The sequence below is a fragment of the Pelophylax lessonae genome (assembly GCF_965119305.1).
Source record: "Pelophylax lessonae genome assembly, chromosome: 3".
Classification (NCBI taxonomy): domain Eukaryota; kingdom Metazoa; phylum Chordata; class Amphibia; order Anura; family Ranidae; genus Pelophylax; species Pelophylax lessonae.
Genome location: NC_138770.1, coordinates 65,318,859 through 65,340,590, shown reverse-complemented (window position 1 = coordinate 65,340,590; position 21,732 = coordinate 65,318,859). Strand labels below are relative to the sequence as shown.

General features: G+C 43.2%; 1 protein-coding gene across 1 annotated transcript; it reads left to right on the top strand.

The window, feature by feature from the left end:
* Positions 1 to 7,340: 7,340 nt before the first annotated feature.
* LOC309549053 (alpha-1,4-N-acetylglucosaminyltransferase-like) lies at positions 7,341 to 21,051 on the top strand (the record flags this gene model as incomplete). Its single annotated transcript, XM_082249013.1, has 2 exons — positions 7,341 to 7,784; positions 20,138 to 21,051. The coding sequence occupies 2 exons, from the start codon at positions 7,341 to 7,343 to the stop codon at positions 20,723 to 20,725; spliced, it is 1,032 nt and encodes a 343-aa protein (XP_082105139.1). The 3' UTR covers positions 20,726 to 21,051.
* Between the last annotated feature and the right edge of the window lie 681 nt (positions 21,052 to 21,732).

The following is a 21,732-nucleotide window of genomic DNA, read 5'->3' as shown; positions in this document are numbered from 1 at the left end:
AAGGAATAGGTGTTGAGAATCTGATCATTATTCTCAAAGAGAGAGTCTGCCCAGGCCCGTGGATCACCCGTCAAGTATGAAATAACGGTACAGACTTTTATTTGATCAGTGGGGTATGTACGAGGTTTTAACAAAAAAAGCAATTGACATGCGTTTTTGAATTCACTAAATTTTTTCCGATCACCTGTAAACACTATAGGAGAGTTTATTTTAGGTTCAGGAGGCTGAACAGCAGTAAGCCCTGAGAGCTGGGTTACCTGCTGTGTCAGAGTCTGATTCTTTTCTTGTACGTCAGTCAGAGCAAGTATTAACGCTTTTACTTGTTGTGTTAATTGTGTCACTTGAGTGGGTAATTCTGCTGAATCCATTTTTACGGTTCGTTCAATCTGTAACGCTCCTGCGTTTTTATTATAGGCTGGATTTGCAGCTGCAAAATCTCCACTCAGTAGTCATGTAGAGATGTGTTGAATACCAGATCCAACTCTCCAGGACTCATCATCATGGGCCTGTCAGCTTCAACATACAGATGTATACACACTCAATGAGATGTTCCTGGAGTGATAGGATGTATATGATAGTATGAAGGTGATGTGCTGAAGGGACAGGTGTGAACAGTGACAAGGATGGTAATCACTTGATAGGTTTTGTATAGGAGAGTTCAAGATGGTATTTAGGAATGCAGATAGGTTAGTATCGAGTATGCTAATAGGTGGTGAGGACAGCAGATGACAAATACAGGATAGAGTAACCCAGTGCAAGGATAGATAGTAGTAGACAGGAGAGCTAGCAATCTATGCAGCAGTGCAGATGATAGATAGTAGTAGGCTCAAAAGCTAGCAATCTATGTAACAGTGCAGAGGATAGGATAGTATGGATAGGTAGTAACAGTCCTTAATGTGCATAGATAGATAGTGCAATAAGGTTATGGAGGGTTCCCCTGCGGGGTACTTATCACTTGTAATGTTAGTAGTTTAGAGAGGTCCAGTAGATGAGGAAAGGTCCGGTAGCGAGTTACAGGGATCAGTAGCGAGGTTCCGGTCTGCTCCAGGTAAAGGGAATAGCTGAAGGTTCCGATCGGGAGACAGGCTTGAAAGCATGTGGATATCAAGGCAAGTTGAACGAACAGTGTAAGTGAGACCGCCGGCGGTTGAAATAGCCGCTCTGCGGCGCTCAGCAGTGACATCATCGTTCTTAAAGGTATATGCGTACCACCTGAAGAGAAAGGTGGGACGCATTACAGAGGAAAGTGGTGATTATGGGTACCGGAGGTACCGGAATCTTACAACATGAAAGTAAGCATCTTTAGGTCTATTGGAAATGAGCCAGTCACCTGGCTGGACCCCCTATCTTTGATGAAAATTGGTTTAGATGCGCAAGGTCTAAAATCAGCCCCTGCAAGCTGCTCCTCTTCATGACCATAAAAAGAGGTGAGTACATGCCCTAAAATCTCTCACATCCTGGGACTGCAACAGCAGCACTTTGCAACACCAGTGACTTTATGTAATACAGGAGTCAATGCTTAATTTTACCTCAGAGTGAGTCAGAATTTGTGGAAATAAATCCGAGATGAGGAGGACTTTTGAAGGACCAAGCATGCCCTGAAAAGATAGCTTTGAAGTTCCAATAGTTTCAAACTCAGTAGCTTCTCGGATACCAAAGGTCAAGCTTTTAGCATACTTCTGAGGGGGTATCTGGCCTCTTCACCAGCTCTTCCTAAAATCCAGACCTGGTCTGTAAAAACGTGCGACCCTCGCACGCTCTGAACTTTGTCCTCTAGACTGTGTCGTCATCCTGCCTAGCAGGCGCCGGACGCCACTTTGCAGATGATGTCACTTGGAGCCTCACCATGGAAACCAACACCAACTCTGGCTCCTGAACTACCGAGCTCTTGAATACTGCATCCGCATTCTCCTTCCATATTTCCATCACTTTAAACATGGCCACAAGAGCCCAGGCCGACTTTCAGGCTATTCACTGCATTTTCCAAGGAAGAGTGACATGCCTACTTGCCTCATTAAGGCCTCAACAACTAGAGAGGCAGCCTTTATATGCTTCACATCCTTATCTCTGAACAGATAGAGTTTGACCATCTTGCTCAGAAGGGAGGTATATCTCGCGACCTTGCTCCACTCAACCAAAATGATGTCCCTTATTTCCGTTAGGAATGGGAAATTAGAACACTTTCTCTAGAGGTGTTTAAAGAACATCTTCTTGCTTTGCAGGAGACTCTACAGGTTCTACTCGTGTAAATGCCCCCTTCATTGCCTTGACCAAGGGTGTCACAAGGGCAAAGGGACTACTCTTGCTCTGCATCGATTTCTGAGGTCTTCATAGATGGATGGCTTAAATAGAATGGTTCCAGTTCTTCCTTGCCGTCCCTAGTGGAAGAACACCCCGTAACGGCTATTGGACTTTTCTCGCGGCTTGTACCCCACTCTTTTAAGTGTCTTCTGCACCACTCGCCTCACCAGAGATTCCATTTGCTGGAAATCCCCAACCTTGTCCAACCGCCTGGGCTTAGTATGGCTCACACAGAGACTTGCCCTCTGGGACCTAAGTCTTTCATCCCCAACAGGCTACTTCCTTGGAGCGGCTGACATGGCGGTGGATGTGGTGCCTAAAGGAGGATTCAGAGATTCAGCTATGAAGTCTGAACTTTGACGTTGACTAATGATGACTAAATCTTGAAGAAGAATGTTACATATAGTTACATAGTTACATAGTAGGCGAGGTTGAATAAAGACAATAGTCCATCCAGTTCAACCTGTGTAGGTGTGTGTGACTGTAATCATCTAACATAGCCCTCAATCTCCTGATCCTTGAGATGTAAGTCTAAGAGTCTTTTGAAAGTCACCATACTACCCGCAGAAACCACCTCTTGTGGTAGACAATTCCACAATCTTGTAGCCCTAACAGTAAAGAACCCCCCACGTTGCCTGAGGTTAAAACGCTTCTCCTCTAATCGCATTGTATGTCCTCGAGTCCTCATGCAATTCCTTCGAATGAACAGCTTTTCTTCTAAGCTGAGATCCCCATTAAGATATTTATAAATTGCTATCATGTCCCCTCTCAGACGTCTTTTCTCCAGGGAAAATAAATCGAGCGATTGCAGCCGCTCTTCATAGGTAAGGTCCTCCAACCCCCTAATCAGTTTAGTTGCCCTTCTCTGGACTTTCTCCAGCTCCAACACATCCCTCCTGAGGACTGGCGACCAGAACTGGACAGAATACTCCAGATGCGGTCGGACCAGAGTTTTATAAAGTGGAAGGATTATAGTCTTATCTCTGGAATACATCCCTTTCTTTATGCATGCTAATATTCTGTTGGCTTTGGAAGCTGCCGCTTGGCATTGCATGCTGTTGCCTAATCTATCATCAACTAAGACTCCCAAATCTTTCTCCATTTTTGATTCCCCCAAGGGTTCCCCTCCTAACGTGTATTGTGTTTTTATGTTTTTGGTCCCCAAGTGCAAAACCTTACACTTCTCCACATTAAACCTCATTTGCCATGTCGTTGCCCACTCCGTAATTTTGTCCAGGTCATTCTGTAGGATATCTGCTTCATGCTGTGCAGTTATTGCCCTGGCCAATTTTGTGTCATCTGCAAAAACTGATAACGAACTACTGATCCCTTCCTCAATGCTGTTTATGAATAAATTGAACAAGGTTGGTCCCAGGACTGAGCCCTGGGGCACCCCGCTTACTACCTCAGACCAGTCTGAGTATGCGCTGTTTATTACTACCCTTTGGACACGGCCTTTTAGCCAATTCCGTATCCAAGAGCAAACCCTGCTGTCGATACCTGCAGACCTTATTTTATAAATTAAGCGCTTGTGGGGAACTGTATCAAACGCCTTAGCGAAATCCAAGTACACCACATCCACTGGTCTCCCCCTATCTAGCTCACAGCTCACTTCCTCGTAGAATGCTAAGAGATTGGTTTGACAAGAACGCCCATTTGTAAACCCGTGCTGGTTACTACTGATGATGTTGTTGTCTTTAGCATACTCTACGATATAGTCCCTTATCATCCCCTCCAGAAGTTTACATACTATTGATGTCAGACTGACAGGCCTATAATTTCCCGGGATATGTCTCTGGCCCTTTTTGAATATCGGAATCACGTTAGCCTTCCTCCAATCCCCTGGTACAACTCCTGTCCTAATACTGTCAGCAAAGATCAGGAACAGTGGTCTAGATATAACCATACTGAGTTCCTTGAGCACTCTCGGATGTACGCCATCCGGGCCTGGTGATTTGTTTGTGTTAAGTTTATCCAGTCTTTCCCTGATTTCCCCCTCTGTTAGCCATAGTGGCAAGTCCTGTGTATTACTACTAACCATACAGTCATGGTCAGTGTACCCTTCCTTTTCCTGCGTAAAGACTGACGAGAAAAAAGAATTCAGCACGGTTGCTTTTTCAGTGTCCTCTGTAACCATCCTCCCATCATCGTTAATTATGTGTGCAATATGCTCTGCCCTAGTTTTTTTGCTGTTGATATATTTAAAGAATTTCTTTGGGTTTTTTTTACTATCCTCCGCTATTTGTCTCTCAAAGTTGATTTTAGCCATCTTGATTTCGTGTTTACACTTCTTATTTTCCTCCTTGTATTGCTGGAAGGCCGATACTGTGCCCTCTGATTTATATTTCTTGAAGGCCAATTTTTTTCCCCTAATAAGTTTTTTAACGCTACGGTTTAGCCAGCCAGGTTTGGCTTTGTCTCTTCTAAATTTATTCCCCATAGGAATGCACTGCAAGATGCCTTTGCTTAATATTGTTCTAAAGCATTCCCATTTTTCCTCTGTGGTCAGTGATCCCAGGGTTTGGTCCCAGTTTACCCTTTCCATCAATGAGTACAATTTTGGAAAGTCTGCCCTTCTGAAGTTTAGGGTTCTTATGTTCCCCACTTGCCTTTTTATATTGTTATTTATACTAAATGTGATCATCCTGTGATCGCTAGAGCCCAGGTTGTCCTGGACTCCTACCTCCGAGATTATGTCTGGGTCATTAGTGATCAATAGATCCAGGATAGCATTCTCTCTAGTAGGGGAATCCACCAACTGCGACATGTAGTTATCCTGTAAGGTTTCCGTGAATAGCCGGGCCTTATGCGAGTGTGCAGTCCCCTCTTCCCAGTCAATGTCGGGATAATTGAAGTCCCCCAATATGATGACTGATCCTAGTTTTGCCGCTTTACCTATTAGTGCTAAAAATTCCAGCTCTACCTCCTCCCCTTGGTTAGGTGGCCTATAGCAAACCCCCACAACTACTTTTCCCTTATCTTCTTCCCTATCGAGTTCAACCCACACAGATTCTAAATCCATGCTCATCCCATCCGTAATGTCACTCCTTTCTAGCACCTTTATATTGTTCTTGACATAGAGACATACCCCTCCCCCTCTTTTACCAACCCTGTCCTTCCGGTACACCGAATACCCTTGGATATTGGCCAGCCAGTCATGTGAGGGGTCGAACCAAGTCTCCGCTATTCCCACAAGGTCTATGTCTTCCTCATGTACTAACATTTCCAACTCATCCATCTTATTAGCTAGGCTCCTGGCATTAGCATATACCCCTCTTAGTTTTACGGAAGTTAAACGTGATTGGCGGTTTTGTTTATTTCTGTTTGGTCTGCTGTTCTCCCGTACATGTTGATGTAGTGACCTAATAAAGTCTTTACCATCTTGTGCCGTGTATTGTCAATCAGAACTAGAAGGACTTAAAAACCTAAAAGAAAACAAAAAAGGGTAGAAAGGAAAAGGGTTAAAAACCCAAAAGGAATGCCCAGGCAAGCGAGGAAAGGAAAGGGTTAAACACACCCTCTCATCCCGCTACACAAGGGCCGGCCACAAGGGGGGCAGTAATACATCCATAGTGTGGAAACTGCACAGACAGCCAACTTGCACAGGTGATAGAACCATCAGGATCACGCACATAGGCAGCACACAAGGGTGTTATTGCAGAGCATATACCAGTAATGATTGCACACAGCATTTAGGGAAACTGCTGCAAGCTGCCCCCAGAGAAATCCCAATATCAACAGTACTGAACGCTGATTGAATCTCTCCGCTGTAATGACACCACCGCCGCCCACAGCGCGCATGTTTGGAACGCAAACTGCCTGTCCAGGAGACAGGCAGTTACTCTAGGAGAGCTGGACAGGGCAGTAGAAGGTCCTTAATCCATCAGCAGGACCGGTAACTCCTCCTTTGTGCAAGGAGAAACAGGATGAGCACTGCAAGAGCCCTACAAAATGACCTCCAGCAGGTCACTGGTGTGAATGTCCCTGACCAAACAATCAGAAACAGACTTCTTGAGGTGGCCCAAAATCCTCTAGTGTGCCATGTGGTCACTGCCCACCACCATGGAGCTCGATTGGCATTTGCCATTGAACACCAGAATTGGCAGGGCTGCCACTGGCGCCCTGTGCTTTTTTACAGATGAGAGCAGGTTCACCCTGAGCACATGTGACAGACGTGAAAGGGTCTGGAAAAACCGTGGGGGAACATTTTTCTGCCTGTAACATCGTTCAGCATGTCTGGTTTGGTGGTGGATCAGTGATTGTCTAGGGAGGCATATCCGTGGAAGGACACCAGACCTCTACAGGCTAGAAAATGGCGCCATGACTGCCATTCGGTATCGGGATGAAATCCTTGGACCCATTGTCAGATGCTACACTGGTGCAGTGGGTCCTGGGTTCCTCCTGGTGCACAACAATGCCTGACCTCATGTGACAAGAGTATGCAGCCAGTTCCTGGAGGATAAAGGAATTGATACCATTGAATGGCCTCTATGCTCGTCTGACCTAAATCCAACAAAACACCTCTGGGACATTATGTTTTTGGTCCATCCAACGCAGTCAGGTTGCACCTCAGTCTGTTCAGGAGCTCAGTGATGCCCTGGTTCAGATCTGGGTGGAAATACCCCAGGAAACCATGGCTGGTCTCATTAGGAGCATGTCCCGACATTGTCAGGAATGCATACAAGCACGTGGGGTCCATACAAGCTACTGAGTACCATTTTGAGTTGCTGCAATGAAATTTCAACAAAATAGACTTAAATGTTGCATCATTTTCCCACTTTGATTTTTGGGGTGTCTTTGAATTCATCCCTCTGTAGGTTGATCACATTAATTTCCATCAAATTATGTGGCATTCTTTCATTCCTAACACATTACCCAGTCCTTATCTGTATAGATATCCAGCATGATATATTATTGCATTGAGATCTAATGTGTTTTTAATGTGTTCCTTTAATTTTTTTAAGCAGTAAATGTGCACTTTGGTTTTTATATAATATAGTTCTGTTTTTCTTGCAGAACAACCATTGTACTCTACAATCATGCAGAAAAAACGAAGAATATTCACTATCTTAATAATTATGGTAGTGGCTATAGCCTATATTGGCAGGGCCTCTTTTAAATATAAAGGTGGCCTCCCTTTAAATGTCCTAATTTCCAAGTACTTTGTTATCTCGAACAGCTTCAATTCGTTCAGTGCTTCCACCATTTTAAGAGAAGGAAATGGAATCTTATTTATGGAGACCACAGACAGAATGAATCCACCATCCCTGGTACTGTGCGCCATTGAATCAGCTGCACGAGTCTACCCTGACCGACCAGTGGCCTTCTTCATGAAAGGACTGCAGGACATTACCACAGAAGAAGATGGAAGGAGAGCAAAACAACAATTTCCAACCCTAACACCCTTTAGCAACATTTATCTCTTCCCTCTGAGAATGGATCAGTTATTTGAGAACACACCACTTAAGCCGTGGTTTAATAAGGTACGTTAGAGATGGATTGGGGTACCTTTGGGTAAAGCAAACAGTGAAAGAAAATGGGTACATGCAGATGGGAAGCTCAGTAATGTGTGGCAACTGTTGCAAATGATAAAAAAGTTCTTAGCTGTATTGAAGAGGAACTGACCTCTAGAATATGTGCCTAAAAAGTCATATGGGACAAGTCGCCTGTACAGGGAGCTAGTTACCAGTATTGTCTGTGGTCTCCCAACAACTGATGTTGCCTATGACTGATTTTGACTTACTCAGCCTTGTTCAGCACTAAGTGGAGGCAGCCATCTTGGTAGACGAAGAGCTTTTCTTTCCCAAGTCAGGGCTTCTAGCAAGGAGAACAGTACAGTAGTGACCTCAGCAAATCTACCTCCAAATATGGTAAAGCTAGCAGTCAGTTGTAGCAGTGCCTTAGATCTCACAAGTATACATATACTGTAGATCTCACACACTTAGATCTATATAAATACAGGTATAAATCTGTGGGCACACTCGCATACCAAGAAGTGCACTGCCATTTTTTTTTAGGAGGAACATTAGATAAAAGGTACATTTTTCAGAGTATTGCTTAGGCACAATTAACATTTCTATATTTTCCTTATAGCATAGCAAATCTTCACTTTTTGAGTTCAGTTCCACTTTAAATGAGCAAAGATAACCCGACAGGTTATGGTGAGAGGTTAGCTAAAAAAAGCCAAAAACCTTCCAATAAAACATTTTCAAGCACAATAGCACTTTCATAAAACAGAGGGCAGAGGTGATGATCCTTATCAGGGTTGTAACTAGAACCTTCAGGGCCCAGGTGCAAAGAAAAATGAAGAGCCACCCTGACCCCCAACCAGTGACTTTCCCTCTGAGTCCGGTGGTGGAATGCCAGAGCCTGATCGCAAGTGCGACCTTTGGGACCTTGGTAGTCCTGCCACTGGTGTCAATAATAGACTGTAGGGAAGAGAGCGCATGCAGACCTCGGGTAATAACGCTTTATTAATGGACAATACGATACAAGTAAAAGTTACACTCACATTTATGTCCTTTAAGGACAGATGCATCAGTGGTAGCCTCCTGCTCCTCCTTTCCCTCCAGGGTGACCTCCGATCTCGCCTCTCGTGGCTCACACCGCTCCAGCCCGCTCTCCAGACACTTCCTGCTCCTGTCCCCCTGCCGGATCTGTACGGGTAGACAACATTGCACCTGCACACCCGCCCGCCATCAATCACCGCCAGATAGAGGCCGAGGCTATGTGTGGTATTGGGCTGATGGATGGAGGGATCGAAGGGGATGCAACTCCACGTTATGGTTGCTATGGACAATGCGTTTTTGAGGTAGAGCCTCCTTCTTCAGGTCCCGCCCTGCTTCCTGTACTGCCTCCCTATTATATACCCGTATCCTCTGGCCCTAATTGTGGACATTTACATTTAAATGTCACCCATAATAGGGGGGAGGAGCAAGGGGCTATCGGGCTGCCATACAACCTTATTGATACAATATAGTATAATGTATGGACAACAAATTAAAATTAATATAAATATGAAATCTTAAGACATTATAAGACTAAAGCATATGGAAATACACAAAATGTATAACAGTACAACGCACCTATCCTTATATGTCGATGACATACAAGGTGCTAAAAAAAAAAACCCTTGGAAAATTCTAGACTACACATGAATATATATATATATATATATATATATATATATATAAAAATGTATCCATAATTATGCTGTGAACTTTAAAATTACTAAAAGGTATTAAAAAATAAAAAATATATATAAAGAATGTATTTATATATATATATATATATATATATATATATATATACACACTGATATTTGGTGTATATATATATATATATATATATATATATATATATCCACTCCACCAGTATACGGTCAGATAATGGTGTTTACTTCCAGTTCCTCGTTAAGTCCCCCTGGCGACATGGACCCAAGCGAGAATATCCAGAAGGTTTCTTGTCTACACAATCTGGAGAACCTTTCCCCCTCTGGGAGAGCCATAGATATGGCTTCAATGCCAAATAATTCCAGGCCTGTAGTGCTACCTCCATGCACTTTACAAAAGTGCCTGGGCATGCTATGCTTATCTTTTTTTCTGCTCTATATAGCGGCGATGTTCTCCAAATCTTGTACGCATAGCCCTGACTGTCCTCCCTATGTAGAGCAGACCACAGGGGCACCTCAGACCATAGACCACGAATTGTGTACCACAACTAATGAACTGTTGGATGTTGTAAGAGCGACCTTCTGTGGACAGAAAACTACTTTTACCATGTTGCATAAAGGAGCAGGCCTTACACCTGCTCTGCTTACACCTATATGAGCCTACCATGTTAAAGAGCATGGGAATGTTGGTAACTCTGTCTATATGCCTTTCAGTTTGAATTTTACTAGGTGCCACCATGCTCTTGATATTATTGGCCCCTCTGAACACAACCTTGGGTTTATTTGGGAGCACTCTACTGAGGGCTGAATCTTGCATCAGGATAGGCCAGTGTTTCTGTAATGCCCTCTTAATGGCCCAGTGTTGGTCGTTATATTTGGTAATGAACATTATATCCCGAGGGGCCCCATTCTTCCCTGTAGGTTCCATATTCTCACAACCCTCTAGGTCTCTGGCTCTATGAATATGTTGCAAGGCATACCCCTTCTCAACAAATTTTCTCTCCAGTATTTCAGCTTGCGACAAATATTCTACAGTATCTGTACAATTTGTGCGCAACCTGCAGAATTGACTATAGGGGATGTTTTCTTTCCATTTTGGCAGGTGGCAGCTCCTCCAATGCAGGTAAGAGTTGCCAGCCGTTTCCTTAAAATGTGTCCTTGACTGGTGTCAGTAGTTTTTTATTATTTTTATTTTTTTTTACCCATTTTGTTTTATTTATTTATTTATTTATTTTTAGGAGCCCCATTGAGGGGATTTGTTGAGATGTCAGGGGGTTAAACTGATGTTTCACCTTTAAGACACAATCCTCAATCTCCACCTCTGCAGCCTCAGCTGCACAAAATTAATGGACAAAAATAGCTCTGTACAGAGTTTCCCATTCATTCACAGAATGAAGCGAAGTAAACATAGTTTACTATGCTTCAGTTATGAATTAACAGAGTCAGTGAATAGTAATGATCACCCACTGTGTCCATTCAGAAAGGGAAGGGGGCAGTAAATGGCACATTTACAAGCCTCTTCCCCCTCTCTTCATCTATCTCCAACAGCCAGCGGGAGGGGGAGGGGGGGGGATGCTAGCAGCGTGGTGGGGAAATGATCAGGGAGCACACAGGGCAAAAGAGCACACAGGGGCCCAGGAGGAGCAGAACCTGGATAGGAGGGACGACAGAGGCAGCATTTAAATGAACCAATCCCCTCCAATTTCCTCCTTCTCCTCCTCTCCCCCACTAATTGCCTGTGATGGGGGAGAGGAGGAGAAGCAGGCTTTAAAAGGCTCCAGGAGGAAAATGGGGGGTAATGGTTCCTCTTTATGCTGCCCTCGCTTTCCCTGCTTTTCAGGTGTACAGGGGAGCCACAGAGCATGGGGCGAGGTTGCAATTCCTACCCCTGCAACCCCTGTAGTTACACGCCTTATCCTTATTCAATGTCCAAGAAGGATGTGGCATAGGAAGCTAACTGCTAAACGAGAGGGATGAATTACTTTAAGTGCACCTGTGTCCAGACTATAGACATTAAATAATGTGCATATTTTTAACAATCAGTAAAAGAGTTTTTAAAACAAACCATCACTGATCTCTCCAGCTGCATGTACTATTAAGTAATTAATTCTCAAAAATCCCCAACTATCACAACAAAGATTTTTAAGTCAGGCTTCACTTGGTTTATAGCAGCTAAGAAACACCCCCTATGTGTTAACATTAGAGGACTGGCAGGCTGTCCAGCTCTCAAATTAAAAAAATGAGCTTTTAGAGCCTCTGTTGTGAACTTTGAAGATGAATATCTTCACAAATGCCTATAGCCACAGAGGTAAGAGAGAGCTTGCTTTAACCACTTCTGGACTGCCTGCCGCATATATAATTTTTTTGTTTATAGCGCAAAATCTAAAAATTGCACAGGTGATGAAATACCACCAAAAGAAAGCTCTATTTGTGGGAAAAAAGTACATCAATTTTATTTGGGTACAGCGTCGCACAACTGCAAAATCTTCCGTTAACCACTTAAGCCCCGGAAGATTTTACCCCCTTCCTGACCAGGGTTTTTTTTTGCGATTCGGCACTGCGTGACTTTAACGGACAATTGCGCGGTCGTGCAACGCTGTACCTAAACAAATTTAATGTCCTTTTTTCCTACAAACAGAGCTTTCTTTTGGTGGTATTTGATCACCTGTGCGATTTCTACTTTTTGCGCTATAAACAAAAAAAAGAGCGTCAATTTTGCAAAAATAACAATATTTTTCAAATTTTTTTAAATGAAATTCCCCCTAAAAAAAATATAAAAATCAAAATTTTTTAACATTTTAGGCCAATTTGTTTTATGCTACATATGTTTGCTAAAAAAAATTGCAAAAAGCGTATTTTGATTGGTTTGCGCAAAAGTTATTGCGTTTACTAACTAAGGGAAAGATTTCTGCCATTTTTAGTGTTTTTTTTTAAACACGTAATGTTGGCGATCTGCGATTTTTTTTTGCGGTACTGCGACATTGCGGCGGACAGATCGGACCTTTGACTGTCATTTTTGACACTTTTGGGGTTACCAGTGACATTACTACAGTAATCAGTGCTATATATATGCACTGTTACTGCAAAATGACACTGGCAGGGAAGGGGTTAACTTTATTGGGGAAGGAGGGGTAAAGTGTGTCCCTAGGGGCGTGCTTCTAACTGTGATTGAACATGGCTACTGGTGTAGGAACATTGATCAACAGTCCTACATAGTAGAACCGCATGATCACTATTCATACACAGGGGAGAATGACAGACGGCTTGTTTACATTAGCCGCCTGCCTTTCTCCCTTCACGGTGGACGATCGCGAGTGACCGGCGGACATCGGGTCCGCCGGTCACACGCACGGACTTCCCAGGGAACGAGCCGGCTATTGGCTCACAAGCAAGTGACAGGCTAGTGACGTACCCATACACCACTTTGCCTGGCCGGGGCTGACCGCCGCAGTATATGTACTTGCGGCGGTCGGCAACCGGTTAAAGTAACGTAGTGCCGAATCGCAAAAAATGGCCTGGTCATTAAGAGGGTAAAACCTTCCGGGCTGAAGTGGTTAAAGGGTAGCTGTTTATTTATTAAAAAGTGTTCCTATGTGGAAAGATGGGTGATGCACATTGCAGCTTGATGTAACGCTCCTGCGTTTTATGTATGATGTGGATTTTCAGCTGCAGAAATATTCCACTTCAGTAGTCATGTAGAGAAACGCTGAGACACCAATCCCAACTCTCAATGACTCATCATGTGTGGATGATCTCAATTCAGCAAGTAAATACACACACTCAATAAGATGTTTCCTAGAGTGACTTATGTATATAGTAACACAGTGATGATAGGCTGAAGAGACAGGTTGGGTAGAGATGGTAGATGACAGACACTTGAAAGGAAATGTTCTTGAAAGTAAGATAGTAGCAGATGGGATGCAGATAGGTTTAGCAATCATGTATGGTAGCAGATGACAGAGTAGCAGGTGGACATACAAGAGAGATCAACCCAGTGCAAGAACAGGTGGTAGTAGGCTCAAGAGCTAGCAATCTTAGATAATGCAGATGTAATAATAGTCCTTAGTATGCAGAGCTAGATAGTGTAAGCTTTAGTATAAAGGTTATAGAGGTTTCCCCTGTGGGGTACTTATCACTAATAGCAATGTAGTAGAGGAGAGGTTCGGCAAGAGCGGATGATCCGGTAGCGGGATACAGGGATCAGCGCAGCGTGGTTCCGACAGCGAGGTATGCTTGCAAGCATGAGAGCTTCAAGACAGGTTAGCATCAAGGCACAAAGCAGTTTGAACGAACACATGTGAGTGAGAGCCGGCGATCTAAATAGCCATCCAGTCCGGCGCTCAGTGATGACAGCATCAGTCTTAAAGGTGTATGCGCACCTTACCAAAAGAGAATGGTGGGGCGCATACACTTATGAAAGAGTAATTAGGGTACCCAAAGGTACCAGAACATTACAGTACCCCCCCCTTAAGGCCGGCTCCTGAAGGCCTCTGGAGCTGGTTTGTCTGGGTACTTCGCATGAAAATTGCGGATTAATCTAGAGGCATGTATGTCAGAGGTGTTTAGCCAGGTGTCGTCTTGGGGCCCATAGTTCTTCCATCGAACCAAGTACTGAAGTCTTCCTCTGTGGATACGAGAATCAAGAATCTCTTTTATCTCATATTCTTCTCCACCTTCAACTTGTACAGGAGGAGGAGGTGGGATAGTAGGCCTTATTCCTTGGTCAGGAACATGGGGCTTCAGTAGCGACACATGGAAAATGGGATGTATTTTGAGGTCTATTGGCAATGTAAGCTGTACTGCAGCTTTTCCAATAAGTTTCTTGATTGGGAAAGGTCCCAAGAACAGAGGTCCAAGCTTTTTGCTAGGGATTTTCAGTCTTAAATTTTTTGTTGAGAGCCAAACGAGGTCCCCGATAGCGTACTGAGGAGAAGGTCTTCTGCGAAGATCATAGTACTTCTTTTGTTGACTATGAGCGTGTGCAATGGTAATATTAAGCAAACCCAGAGAGTCCTTTATTTGGGTAAGATAGTCTGAAGCTACTGGGTTATTTGAAGGAAGGATGCGTGGTGGAAGAATAGAGGGATGAAACCCATAGCTCAAGTAGAACGGACTCTGCTTGGTCGTACTGTGGGTTGCGTTGTTGTAGGCAAATTCTGCCAGAGGGAGAAGATCCACCCAATCATCCTGTTGGTAAGAAGTGTAACAACGTAAATATTGCTCGATGCATTGGTTGACTCTTTCAGTCTGTCCGTTGGTCTGCGGATGGTAAGGAGAAGTGAGCTTCCGCTCGATCCGTAGTATGTGACATAGTTCTTGCCAGAACTTGGAAATAAATTGTGATCCACGGTCAGACAGAAGAGTTTTTGGGATACCATGTAACTTAAAGACATGTTTCATCAGGAGTTCTGCCGTTTGTTTGGACGAAGGTAGTCTGCGAATAGCAATGAAATGTGCCATTTTTGTCAGATGGTCCACTGACACTAAGATGGTATTAAATCCTTTGGAAGGAGGCAATTCCACTATAAAGTCCAAGGACACAACTTCCCATGGAGTTTGGGGTATTGGTAGACTGCATAGTAGACCGGATGGTCTCGTAGTGTCAATTTTGGACCTGGCACAGACATTGCATGAAGAGACGAATTTTTGTATAGATGTTTTCATGTCAGGCCACCAGAATTGCCTGGTAATCAGATTCATGCCCTGTACACACGTGCAGATTATCTGAAGACTTTTGTCTGCAGACTTACCAAAACCATATAATATGAGGTCAAACCTAAACACTTTCAATTTGTATGCAATCCGGCAGGCCCTTGCACTACATAGAAAAGGTAAGTCTGCAGACAAAAGTCTTCAGATAATCTGCACGTGTGTATGGGGCATAAGAGTCTTTGTCATACCCATATGTCCTGCCATAGGCACATCATGCGATAATTCCAAGATCTTGGTGCGTATGGTAGGTGGTATGTAAAGTTTGTCGTTGTAGTAGAGGAAGCCTTCTGCATCAGTATTTAGTTGTGGTGGGGGTGAATCCAAACTTATACCATGCAAAACCTCTTCCTTCAAGGAACGGACAACTCCAATAATGCGTTTGTGAGGTATTATAGGAACGGAAGGGATTTCGAAGTAGTTTTCTTCAGTTAGTCGTGATAGTGCATCCGCCTTTTTGTTCTTATCTGCAGGTGTGTAGGTCACTAGGAAGTTAAACCTTAGAAAGAATAGTGACCATCGTACCTGTCAGTGCGAGAGAGTTTTGTTAGTCTGAAAATATTGGAGATTTTTATGGTCCGTGTATATAAGTATTGGTAATTGGGTGCCTTCGAGTAGATGTCGCCAATTCTCCAGAGCCAATTTTATAGCAAGCAGTTCCTTTTCACCCACGGGGTAATTTATCTCTGGACTGCTTAGGGATTTAGAAAAAAAGGCGACTGGATGAAGTGGTGAAGTGTGGGTTGGTCGTTGGGAGAGTATTGCTCCTACTGCCATGTTTGACGCATCTACTTCCAGAATGTATTGGAGGGATGGGTCTGGATGGCGTAGTATGGGAGCAGAAGTAGTTATATATAGTTATATAGTTATATAGTTAGTGAGGTTGAAAAAAGACATCAGTCCATCCAGTTCAACCTATGATGTGTGTGTGTGTTTGCTTTTAGCCGTACATTGTATACCCCTGTATGTTGTGGTCTTTAAGGTGTCCATCTAACAGTTTTTTGAAACTATCAATGCTCCCTGCTGATACGACTGCTTGTGGAAGAGAATTCCACATCCTTACCGCTCTTACAGTGAAGAACCCCTTACGCACTTTAAGGTTAAACCGCCTTTCCTCTAGTTTTAGTGAGTGGCCACGTGTCTTATTGTATCTCCTTTCTCTGAATAGTTTGTTCCTTATGCTCGGGTCGCCAGTACAGTATTTGTACATTGATATCATATCCCCCCTCAATCGTCTCTTCTCCAGAGAGAATAAGTTCAGGGCTTGTAGTCTTTCTTCATAGCTGATGTCCTCCATCCCCCTAATTATTTTTGTTGCCCTTCTCTGGACTTTCTCCAGTTCCAGCACATCCTTTCTAAGGACCGGTGCCCAGAACTGGACAGCATACTCCAGATGTGGCCGGACCAGAGTCTTGTAGAGCGGGAGAATAATCTCTTTATTTCTGGAGTGAATCCCCTTTTTTATACATCCCAGTATTTTGTTGGCTTTGCTTGCTGCAGCCTGGCATTGCATGCCACTGCCAAGTAAACCTTGTCTTTAACAGGTGAAAAGCTTTATTTGCTTCATCTGACCATTTGAATGGTTTTTTAATGCTAGTGAGCTGTGTGAGGGGTCTCACAATGGCAGAGAAGTTTCTAATGAACTTCCTGTAGAAATTCGAAAATCCAAGGAATCGCTGTAGCGCCTTGCGTGTGGTTGGTGTAGGCCAATCCTGAATGCAGGATATCTTACTCATGTCCATCTCGATTCCTGTTTTGGATATGATGTAGCCTAGAAACAGTACCTCTTCTTTATGAAACAAGCATTTTTTCAGTTTCACATAAAGGTTGTGTGCAAGCAATCTCGATAATACTAGTCTTACATGTCTTATGTGTTCAGACAGGGATCGTGAATATATAAGTATATCGTCCAGATATACCACAACACAGACATCTAGTAAGTCTCTGAAAATATCGTTTATAAATCGTTGAAAAACTGCAGGGGCGTTGCATAGCCCGAATGGCATTACAAGATATTCGAACAATCCGTATCTGGTTCTGAATGCAGTCTTCCACTCGTGTCCATCACGGATTCGAATGAGATTGTATGCTCCTTTCAGGTCCAATTTTGAAAAATAGGTAGCTCCACGCACCTGCTCAATGAGCTCAGGGATAAGCGGTAGAGGATAGCGATCTTTTATTGTAATAGCATTCAATTGCCTATAGTCGATGATAGGCCTGAGACTTGAGTCCTTATTGCGGACAAAAAAAGAGTCCTGCTGCTGTGGAAGAAGTGGAAGGTCTAATAAAACCTTTTTCCAAATTCTCATCCAAATAGTCTTTGAGATGGGAAAGTTCATCCCGTGAAAGAGGATAAACATGACCGAACGGCAATTTGCTATTTGGGAGTAGATCAATGCTACAATCATAGTCTCGATGGGGAGGTAGTGCTTGAGCATTTTTCTCAAGAAAAACCTCAGAGAGATCCTGATAACATAGTGGTGCAATCTCATCTGTCACCACAGACAGGATCTTCCCGAAAGACAGGAGGTTACACGTACCCTCGCAATAGCAAGAGAGGAAGGTCAGGGTCCGTTCCTTCCAATCTATGGTTGGTTGATGTGTGTGCAACCAGGGAAGTCCCAAAACAATGGGAAAATGGGGTGAAGGTATTAGATCGAAGGTAGTGGTCTCCATATGAGACCCGTTAGTAGTGACTAGGAGTGCCTGTGTCTGATCAGTGATTGGACCAGAGGATAAAGGAACACCGTTAAGACTCACTGAGACAGGTTTAAGTTTAGAAATAATAGGAACTTTATTTAAAGCAGCAAAACGTATGTCAATATAATTTCCACAAGATCCTGTGTCAATCATGGCCTTAGTAGTAATCCTGTTCTGGTCCCACTGTAATGTTAAGCAAACAGAAAGGTAAGGGTTAGTGATTGAAGTTGTCAATCCCCCTAGGAGGACATGTGAACACTCACCCTTCTTTTTGTGGACTAGGGGACAGACGTTTATCTTGTGATCCGGGGATGCACAGTACAAGCAGAGATTACCAGATCGTCTTCTGGCTCTTTCCATAGTTGATAGAGGTGGGCGTATGGTTCCTACCTCCATAGGAACGGGGTCAACGGCCGAAATCCGAGAAGAACTGGATAATGGCATTCCCATTTTCTCAGCCTTTCTTTCTCGTAGTCTTCTATCTATGGTGATACTGAGTTGTATCAATGCATCCAGGGTTTTTGGCAGATCCGCTCGGGCGAGCTCGTCTTTAACGGCCTCTGATAGGCCAAGCCTAAATTGGGATTTCAGAGATGCATCATTCCATTCTGAATCAAGGGTCCATCTCTTGAATTCTGCGACAAAGTCTTCTACAGGTCTCCCACCTTGTTTAAAGGATCTTAATTGAAGATCGGCAGTACTCTGCCTATTGGGATCATCATATAGGCTAGTGAGTTCTGCTAGGAACAAGGCATAGGAGTTGAGAAGCTGGTTGCTTTTCTCAAAAAGAGAGTCTGCCCAGGCCCGAGGATCGCCTGTTAGGTAAGAAATAATAGTACAAACCTTAATGTGATCAGTAAGGTAGGTACGGGGTTTTAGCAAGAAAAGTAACTCACATGCGTTTTTAAATTCGCAAAATTTTTTGCGATCGCCTGTAAATACCAAAGGAGGATTTATTTTGGGTTCAGGGGACTGAGCAGTGGTAAGTTGTGTCAGTCTAATTACCTGCTGCGACAGAGCCTGATTGTCTTCTTTTAATTCAGCAAGTGCGTGTATTAACGCAGGTGCTTGCTGTTTTAATTGTGTCATCTGAGTGGTTATTTCTGCTGAATCCATTTGTGGTTCGTTCAATCTGTAACGCTTCTGCGTTTTATGTATGATGTGGATTTTCAGCTGCAGAAATATTCTACTTCAGTAGTCATGTAGAGAAACGCTGAGACACCAATCCCAACTCTCAATGACTCATCATGTGTGGATGATCTCAATTCAGCAAGTAAATACACACACTCAATAAGATGTTTCCTAGAGTGACTTATGTATATAGTAACACAGTGATGATAGGCTGAAGAGACAGGTTGGGTAGAGATGGTAGATGACAGACACTTGAAAGGAAATGTTCTTGAAAGTAAGATAGTAGCAGATGGGATGCAGATAGGTTTAGCAATCATGTATGGTAGCAGATGACAGAGTAGCAGGTGGACATACAAGAGAGATCAACCCAGTGCAAGAACAGGTGGTAGTAGGCTCAAGAGCTAGCAATCTTAGATAATGCAGATGTAGTAATAGTCCTTAGTATGCAGAGCTAGATAGTGTAAGCTTTAGTATAAAGGTTATAGAGGTTTCCCCTGTGGGGTACTTATCACTAATAGCAATGTAGCAGAGGAGAGGTTCGGCAAGAGCGGATGATCCGGTAGCGGGATACAGGGATCAGCGCAGCGTGGTTCCGACAGCGAGGTATGCTTGCAAGCATGAGAGCTTCAAGACAGGTTAGCATCAAGGCACAAAGCAGTTTGAACGAACACATGTGAGTGAGAGCCGGCGATCTAAATAGCCATCCAGTCCGGCGCTCAGTGATGACAGCATCAGTCTTAAAGGTGTATGCGCATCTTACCAAAAGAGAATGGTGGGGCGCATACACTTATGAAAGAGTAATTAGGGTACCCAAAGGTACCAGAACATTACACTTGAGCCTGAGGTGTAAAGTGCGCTCCGAATTGGAGACTGGGAGTCGAGTTCTAATAAAGTGGACAAGGGTTCTGGTTTGTTATATGATGGCTCATAGAGAATATAGACTGAGAAAGCATTGTTGAAGACAGTACACATAGTGCCCAGGCTGCAGCATGTAGGGGTCACCTCAATGAGGCACTCAGGTATTTCCTTCTTGCATGCAGTTAGTTAAATTTTTTGGTAACAGAAAAGTTACCCTTTAATTTAAAAGCTAAACTATATTTTAAATGTACTTCTCTGGATTACCAGGTTAACCCTAAAGAAGAAGTCCACTGGACCCATGTTAGCTCAGATGCCTGCAGGTTTGCCATGATGTGGAAATACGGTGGAATTTACATGGATACCGATGTCATCTCACTTCGCCCAATACCCCAGGACCATTTTGTAGCAGCCGAAACGTTCACAGCTACTAGCAGTAGTGTTTTTGGCCTCTCCTCACATTACCAGCTGACATGGCAGTTTATGGAGAACTTTGTTGAGAACTACAGGGGAGAAATATGGGGCCACCAAGGGCCAGAGCTTTTCACACGTGTTGTGAAGAAATTGTGTGGCATGCCGGTATTTAACTCTACAGATGATGTCATGTGCACAAACATCAGTTATTTTCATCCTCAACGTTTCTACCCCATCGGGTATCCATCGTGGAGAAGGTATTTTGAAGTCTGGCAGAATTTGCCAACCTTTAATAACTCCTATGCTTTACATCTTTGGAATTACATGAATAACAAAGGTATATCTATGGTACCTGGAAGTAACACATTGGTGGAACATCTCTATCAAAATTACTGCCCTACCACCTATGGATATATCTTGAGAAATGAGACAACTCACCTGTAGCAAGATTTGTAGAGTTTATAGAACAGATTGTGGGACTCATTCAAAGAGGACATATTGGGAATATTGGAAGCACCTCAAGGTTAATGTAAAAATGTTGCAAAAAATGTACTCAGAGGGCCCCGTGTACAGCTTAATTCCAGCTTTAGCTTTCATTTTGCAGCTGTACAGGTTAACCCCTTAGTGACTAAGGATAAAACAAATGTTAACGACTAAGCACCATTTTGCAACTTTGACATGTTTTATTAAAACTACATATCATTGCAACTACTTTGTGTATCCAGGTGGATTATACCTTGCTTTTTCTCGGGACCAATTGGGCTTTCTTGGGGGGGGGGGGGGGAATAAGGTAATAGATATCTTCTGATTTTTTCTTTTTTTTTTATTCTTAAAAGAAGGAAAACTGGCCCAAAATAGTAAAAAAATTAAGTATTTTTTTTAATTAGCTGTACATTTCTTGCTATTACCATAAGTAAGAACAACCCAAAATGAATTCTTCTGCTCCTGATCATCGAAGCTATACCACATATGTGTATGCTAGTTGTTGTTTGTACCCATAGTACAGCCCAGAAACAATAGTGTGCATTTTGCATTTTTTTTAATCCTGCCTGAAACACACTGACACTCAATAACACTGATACTAATTTAAAAAAATATTGCTATTTTTTTTAAATTCTGCCCAAAATATGTTGACTATGAAATTTGACCCCGACCCTGACTTTTCATTCTTACCTTGACCCCCACATTAACCCTGGCATACCTTGATCTAGTTATTTTTTTCTTTAGGTTTTCTTTATTTTTTATTCTTTATTTTTATTCCTTTACACACTTTTGTTTGTTTATATCTTCCTCTCCTGCAAGGAGAAGAGAAAGATACAATGTATTTTTCTCTTCATTCAGAAAAGGAAGTAAACTGGGGAGGGGGGGGGGGCCTCACAGCGATTGATCACTGTGATAGCCATTCAGAAACTATCACAGTGATCAAGTGACTGGGAACCGGGAACTCAGTG